The sequence below is a fragment of the Vigna unguiculata genome, chromosome 11, assembly GCF_037176805.1.
Source record: "Vigna unguiculata cultivar grain cowpea cultivar isolate G323 ecotype 2 chromosome 11, ASM3717680v1, whole genome shotgun sequence".
NCBI lineage: Eukaryota > Viridiplantae > Streptophyta > Magnoliopsida > Fabales > Fabaceae > Vigna > Vigna unguiculata.
In genome coordinates this window covers 4,607,088-4,615,021 of record NC_140802.1, presented here as the reverse complement: position 1 = coordinate 4,615,021, position 7,934 = coordinate 4,607,088, and the positions used below count along the sequence as shown (strand labels likewise).

Below are 7,934 nucleotides of genomic sequence, written 5' to 3'. Positions count from 1 at the left end.
ACATCTTTGTCAGTGGATTGGGGTTGTGTGCGTTCTTTGTCGGTGTCGGTTTTGTTTCTTTCAAAGTTGTGGTCCTTTTGTGTTCGTGGACCCTGTGTGTTTCTTTCAAATATTTTATGCCATATTAAATGTTTTCGTGGATCCTGCTTTACAATTTTTTTTATATCAACCAGATAATTTTGTCACTTATTTGAATAGTGGTGTGAGATGTGCGATGAAAGTTTCGAAGTTGTGGTCCACCATGGTGGACTTTTTAAACAATATGGTCCTGTGAATTACATAGGTGGGGAAACCACTGTTTGGGCCTGTGACCCATACAGGTGGAGTTATTTTGAGGTGACAGGGGAAATAAGGGAAATGGGCTATGTTAATGTTAAGGAATTATGGTATGCAATTGAGAATCTCATGTATATGTTGGTTGATGACAAAGGTGCAATAAACATGATGCACGTTGCCAAGCACTATGGCCAAGTTCACATGTTTGTTGTGCATGGTATTTCTGAAGCAGAAGTTATGGAAAATGATGATGTGGACAAGGTTAATGAGAAGTTTAATGAGGAGGTTCGGTAGGAGGTTCAAGAGGAGGTTAATGAAGAGGTTCAGGAGGAGGTTCAAGAGGAGGTTAATGAGGAGGTTCAGGAGGAGGTTCATGTCCAAGTTGTGGAAGAGGTTAATGAGTAGGTTCTTGAGGTTGAGGTTGAAGTGCAGACGGGGGGTGATGGTTTAAGTGAATGTGAGGTGCAATCTCACTTGAGGAATCATTTGCCTCAAGTTAAGGAAACTGATGTGAGGGGTGAGGAAGGAGTTCAAGATGAGGTTGAAGGACTTGTTGATGTCCAGATTAGTTTGGACAATGGTGATCACAATTTGTTTAAAGGGAGTGTGGAGGTGCAATGTCAGGTGCATAATGAGCAAGAGTCTGACCAAGTGGAGCATACTGAAAAAGAGAAAGTGAGGAAGAGGAATATAGCGACAGTGAGAAAGATTGTAGTTATCAAATTTTGGATAGAGAGACAACAGGAGATGAATGGCAATCAGATGAGCTTATTAGCCTTAAGGAAAGTGATGATGAAGGTTGTGTTGATGACAGTTCAGGTGATAAAGAAGGCAGGTGTGGTACTTTTGGGACATTTGTCATGCCAAATTCCATGGCTGACTATAAGTGGGATGTAGGCACAAATTTCATAGATAAGGAACATTTGCAACAAGCCATAATAACTTATGTCGTTCATTCTGGTAGAAATATAAGGTGGGTTAAAAATGATAAACAAAGAGTGAGAATGAAATGTATGGGGGCACAAGGAAAATGTGAATGGTCTGCATATGCTGCATATATTCCTTTACGCAAGACATGGCAATTAAGAAAAGTGGTTGATAGGCATATTTGTTCTAGGGAGTTCAAACTTGACATTATGAGCGCAAAATAGCTTAGTAAGAAGGTAGAAAAGTCTTTAATTGAAAATCCTAAATTCAATATTAAGGATGTGCGAGAGAAGGGGTTGAGGAAGTGGAATACAAGTATTTTAGTGGCTATGGCTCGTAGAGCAAAGTCCTTAGCTTCATACCAAGTGGAATGGTCATTCAAAGAACAATTTCGAAGAATACATAACTATGCATGTGAAATTCTGAGATGCAATCCTGGTAGCACAGTGAAAGTGAAAGTGGACGAAATGCAAGGTGAATGAGTATTTAGTAGGTTTTACACATGTTTCAAAGCATGCAAAGATGCTTTTGTGGTTTGTCGCCCCTTTATTGGGTTAGATGGTTGCTTGCTGAAAGGGAAATATGGGGGTGAGTTGCTAACTGCAGTGGCGAGGGATGCTAACGACCAGATGCTCCCTCTAGCATATGCCATTGTGGAGGTAGAGAACAAAGAGACTTGGAAATGGTTTCTGAAAATCCTAGTGGATGATCTAGGCGGAACTGAAGTATGTGTGGCATGTACATTTATGTCTGATCAACAAAAGGTATGCATGTTCTGTTCATTGTATTATTTTTCTTCATATTCAACATTTTTTAGGCATCTGTTGTATTCATTTTTCTTCATATTTTTGCTTTGTAAACAGGGTATGTTGCCTGCAATTCAGGAGTTATTACCTGGTGCAGAGCAACGATTTTGTATGAGGCATCTGTACTCCAATTTTAGAAAACGCTTTGCTGTCAGAAGTTGAAGAACTTAATGTGGAAGACAACAATTGTGACACACCCTGTGGCATGGGAAAGGGCAATGAGAGATATAAAAAAAGAGAATGAGGATGCTTTCAAGTACCTCATTGCTATACCACCTAGGTTTGTATTCATATCTCATTTTTTTATACTGTTTTATATAAAAACTGACTTATCATAATTAATGTTTTTGAATACACAGATTTTGGTCCAGATCAAGATTCACCAGGAATGTTGTCACTGACACAATTGTAAACAACATGACAGAGGCATTTAATAGTGTCCTTGTTGATGCTAGGAGCAAACCTGTTATCTTAATGTTGGAAGACATACGACTATACATGATGAAGAGGTGGCAATCTAAAAGATAGAAGGTGGAAAAAATGGAGGGGCAGATCTGTCCTAAAATAAACAACAGCCTACAAGAAGAATCCAAAAAAACTAAATACTAGATCCCAAGGTATGACTTATTTATGTGTTGCTGATGTATAACCATTTCAGTGTTGATGTAAAACCCGATCTGTGTATATGAATTATGATGTAGTTGTGCAAGGGGGAAAGTATTTGAAGTTGCACACCTTTCAGTGGTAGGTGACAAGTATGTTGTCAACCTAGATACCCAAGATTGCAGCTGCAGAAAGTGGATGATAATTGGCATCCCGTGCTGCCATGCATTTGCTACCATCATGTTCTTGAACTTGAATGAAGAAAATTATATCCCTCTATGTTTCAGGAAATCAAGTTATGAAGAGATGTACGACTCCATTACCTTCCCTATCAATGGACAAAACATGTGGCCCACCATTGATTTCCCAAATGTCATGCCTCCACATATATGCTTGGGAGACCCAAGAAAAAGAGAAGGTTCGAACAATGGGAGTTAAGGAAAGATGACACGCAATTACGAAAAGGTGGCCATAGAAAAAGATGCAGAGTTTGTCGTGAACTGGGGCACAATAGAAAACATTGCCCACAAGTGCCTACACAAGTACAGTCCTCACAGCCAACTGATGCTCCTCCACAAGCAACCCAGCCATCTCAAGAACCAACTTCTGCTCCTCCACAACCAACCCAGCCATCTCAAGAACCACCAATTGTTCAGTCTGAAAACCCAGTTTAAGATAGCTTTTAATGTACATGTAATTTGGTGTTTAATTTTGTACTTTCATGCCTGTTATTTTGTACGATTGATTAGCCATTTTTGGATCATTTGGATGACAGACTTTTTCATTTTGTAAGTAGGATAAATCAGGATTATGGTGAAGGAGAACAACTTCTTTAATTTGAATTATCAGGGTTTTGTTTAATTTGAATTATCAAGATTTTGTTATTTATCAATGTGATCAGGATTTTGTTTGATTTGAATTACAATGTCATCTGGTCTATTGGGAACATTATTAAATAGGAAAACTTTATCCATTATAGAACCTAATTAAACATCATTTTTAAATTTTGGGACCTAATTGAACATAAATAACAAAAGTAGGGACCTAATTGAACATAACTAACAAAAGTAAGGACCTGATTGAACATAAATTACTTAATTCATTCATAATTTTGGAAAGGTTCATACATCATTAGCTTCACAATTACAACCCTTTTCTGTCAATTTTTCAGCATCAGGGCCAACATCACCACTTTTATCAACCCAATAATACAAACCACTACTGCTAATACATTAAACCATTTCTTCAAAGCCCTAACTACATTCTCGAGATCTTCTATCTTCATGTTTTGGTTGATGATAATAACATCTTTTTCTTCATCGTCTTCATACCACCATTTGAAAAAATTGCAGCAAACACCACCAGATTCACTCTAGCGTTGTTGATGAACAGAAAATAAATAAAAGATTCATCAAATCTGACATACCCAAAAGAATAGCAATTAAATCAATCTTACCTTATAGTTAGCACAACCCCAGAAATTTCTACTCACATTTCTCGGAGCTCTTGCTGTCCTGAGAACTACAGCTTCTCCACAATCACAAATGAGTCTTAAACCTTGGGTGCGAGAAGAGGGAACACTACACTGCACGCAGTTATTACAATATGAAGAAGAAGATTGGGTCTGAGACATAGCTGCATTAAAGCTTAAACGTTCCAAGCATGAGCAAGGTCACACACGAGAAAGAATATGGCTTCTTCGACTTTTTATAAACCCTAACACTTTTTAAACCTTTTACTTTTTTTTATTATTTTCCTTCTTTGCATTTAATTTAAAATGTAATATGTTTAAGCCTCTAATTAACCATCTGATTATAAAGAAAACACTGCCACATGGGATTAGTAATGGAACACGTAGCAAAGAAAAGCCAACTGTACAGTGAAACGTTATCAATTTAAACGGTGTTATACAATTAGGACCTAATTGAATCAAATTGACAAAAAATATGACCTATTTGAGCACTTCCCGAAAATAGGGACCTATTTGAAAAAAGTTGACAAAAATTGGAACCAAAAAGGTATTTTAACCATATTTTAATTACTAAATTTTGACACTTTTTCTTTCAACATGAGATGACATTTTCTAAGTGGTTTTGGAATATTGAGAATAAGAAAATAAAAAAATAAAAAACCACTTAAAAAATATCATATAAAGCTGTAAGAGAAAGTTGTCAAAATTTAATAGTCAAAAAATCATTTTTCAATAAGATAGGCATGTTTTGATATATGTATAACCAAAGGAGTTTGGCATAATTGCCATTTTAATTAAATCAAACTCTTAATTACTAATTCCTTTTTTCCTATAAAAGTTAAACGTAGTAATGATTATAATGAAAAATAATATTTCATTTTGGTTAACACATTATAGTGCAACAATTATGTGCAACGATACTTGCATCTACTTCAACATTGTCATTTTGTAGTTTTCTTATTGTATGTTAATGACATTCTAATAACTAGTAATAGTAAGTCTGATCTTAAGAAAGTAAAAGCTAAGCCAAATAAGGAATTTGAGAATTTAATATGAAGAATATTCGAGCTTTTAGGAAGATTTTAGGAGTAAAAATTATATTTTGACTCTTACAATTTGATACCCATTTTGTATTTTTTTGATGTAGCTTAGTGTCGAGTATTATTAATGTACCATTATGTTTCCTTTTGAAAGAATCAATGTGCAATACTAAGCCATATCAAGAAGTACAAAATGGGAGTCAATTTCTAAGAATCAAAATATCACTGTCTTTTTAAGAATTGAAATGATCAATCAATGAGATTTGAAGCTTTACTACGTGTTTAAAGAGGCTTATTTCAAAAAAAATCCTTGAGAGTTTGGAATGATAAAATTGAAATTTGTGTCCACACCTCTTGCATCTCACTATAAGTTAAATGATAAAAATATTTCAAAATGGTGGAAGAATGGAACTCTATGGATGTTGTGAGCCTAGACAACCTTGTTAATAAGTTCTTAAATGGATTCTCTATTATTTGAAGGATCAACTAGAAGATTTTTAGTTTATAGTGGAGCTAAAGATATGCCAAAGATGCTAGGTGTTTGGAAATTGAAAAATCTTTCATAGGTGTGTGATGATTCTTGCTCAAAATAATTGTGTTGAACCAATATGGAGAATTTGTAAGGATTTTCTTGGTAATTCCTATATCATCGAATGTTATAAACCGTGTGATAATTGAAGATTGTTTGATGGTTCAATCCTGTGTATATCTATCTTTAAAACATATAATGGTGTCAAATCATTTGTTTTGCATTAAATCTTAACATCCCATTTTCGTTTGTCTTCTAAAAGTTTGTCTATTTAAAGTTTTAAACTTAGTAATGAAAACACACTTCACTTGTCTTCTTTACTAATTTACACATATTTTATGATAGTTTATCTACATAAATAAGACATTTTGTTCCCTTTTTCTCTAAGGACTTCTAGATTTTAGTTAACTTTATGAAAACAAAGTACTATTGTTAGCATTATATACCTTTTATTTGACATTCACACATTTTATTTTTATTAAATTAAAAATTCTTATAATGATTAAAAATGAAATTCTATTTTGAATTTATTTGGTATTATCAATGCTGAGTTATATAGCATAATTAAAATTATCATTGCAGACAATAGATAACATTAAATTAATTGGAATTAATAAACAGTTAAAAAACACATTTATACCTTTTAAATTTCTTATTCGTATATTTGAATATAATATAACATACTTTCAGACAAGACTTCTATTCTAAATTATTAAGTTTTCGTTCTACATCATTTTATCTTCTCAACCTAAAAATGATATTGTGAAATCGATTACATTCTCCATATTTTGAAGGTTCCAATTTAATTTTGGTTATATTCAATGCCAAATGAATGAATATATTTTTGTTTTAAGATAGTAGAAATAAAAATAAATTATATAATTGATAATAAAAAACAATAATTACTAACCTAAAATCATGAAAATTTAAAAAATAGTAATATAAAATGATGAAGTTATTTAAAACACAATTAAAATTAATAAAATAAAATTTAAGAAAACTAAAAACAAATCCATTAGCTCTTTCACCCATTCACAGATCCAACTATGATAACTACACTGAACAAATGTCTCAGAATTTATCAGAACTCAAAGACAAGTAGCAATCTTATATAAATTTTAGACTAGATGCGCAATTAATCAATACCATAGTGGTCACAAAGATTCAATATCAATCAAGCCCTTTCGCCTCTGATTCTGCGAGCAAGCTGAATATCCTTTGGCATAATGGTGACACGCTTAGCGTGAATGGCACAGAGATTAGTGTCTTCAAAGAGTCCAACCAAATAAGCCTCAGCAGCTTCTTGCAACGCAGACACGGCACTGCTCTGGAACCGAAGATCGGTCTTGAAATCCTGTGCGATCTCACGAACAAGACGCTGGAAAGGAAGTTTTCGGATCAGAAGCTCCGTACTCTTCTGATACTTTCTGATCTCCCTCAGGGCCACTGTACCTGGCCGGAAACGATGAGGCTTCTTCACACCACCGGTTGCCGGAGCAGACTTCCTGGCAGCTTTTGTGGCCAGTTGCTTTCTCGGAGCCTTACCTCCGGTGGATTTGCGAGCTGTTTGTTTGGTTCGTGCCATGGCAGAGAGAAAGAGAGAAAGAGTTTGATTCACTAAGAATTGAATTGCTCTGAAAAGTGTGTGAGAGAGGGAATGCAAAATTTTGGAGAATTTGGGTCAGAATTTATAAGGTTTGTAGAGAGCACGAGAATGAAGCGGGAAAGTTGAAATTTAGGTTGCTGATAGGTTAAATCTGAGTCGTTGATTTATTAAAAAGTACGGTTGTGATTGTGATCCGTGGCTTTGAGGATGAACCAATAAGAAGTCGACACTAAGATCAGAGCTGACTTGAATTATTTATGTATTTATTTATTATTATTAATACATGTTAACTGTAGGAATAAGTTTTGTTACTGTCATCATTGCTTATTATTAGGAGTAATTAGTAATTGCTTATGATTTTATATAGATCCGTAAATAGTAAGAAATAAAATGTAAAATATTAGTGATCAGTGTTTAGGAATTTATAATTTACAAAATAATATATTTCTTTTAAAATAATATTATTATTTTTAAATATTGATTTTTATGTAATTTAAATTAAATCATGGGAATATAAAATAGATTGTGTTTTTAATAGTACATGTTATTTTTTAAGAATAATATCATTGAATTTTGATAAAGAAAAAGGTATAAAATTATTAGCATGAATTATACATCTTACCATTTCTTTGTTATATTTTAAGTATTGAGCACAATATATTTTGTAAACTATACA

General features: G+C 33.7%; 2 protein-coding genes across 2 annotated transcripts; one reads left to right on the top strand and one right to left on the bottom strand.

Moving 5' to 3' along the window:
• Window positions 1-1,532: 1,532 nt before the first annotated feature.
• LOC146880899 (uncharacterized) lies at window positions 1,533-3,050 on the top strand. Its single transcript, XM_085668914.1, has 5 exons — window positions 1,533-1,677; window positions 1,762-1,967; window positions 2,067-2,131; window positions 2,369-2,518; window positions 2,711-3,050. Exons 1-5 carry the CDS (start codon window positions 1,533-1,535, stop codon window positions 3,048-3,050), a joined length of 906 nt encoding a protein of 301 aa, XP_085525040.1.
• Window positions 3,051-6,642: 3,592 nt separating this feature from the next.
• LOC114168327 (histone H3.2) lies at window positions 6,643-7,326 on the bottom strand. The gene has a single exon (XM_028053102.2). It carries the CDS (start codon window positions 7,235-7,237, stop codon window positions 6,827-6,829), a length of 411 nt encoding a protein of 136 aa, XP_027908903.1. The 5' UTR covers window positions 7,238-7,326; the 3' UTR covers window positions 6,643-6,826.
• Window positions 7,327-7,934: the final 608 nt, after the last annotated feature.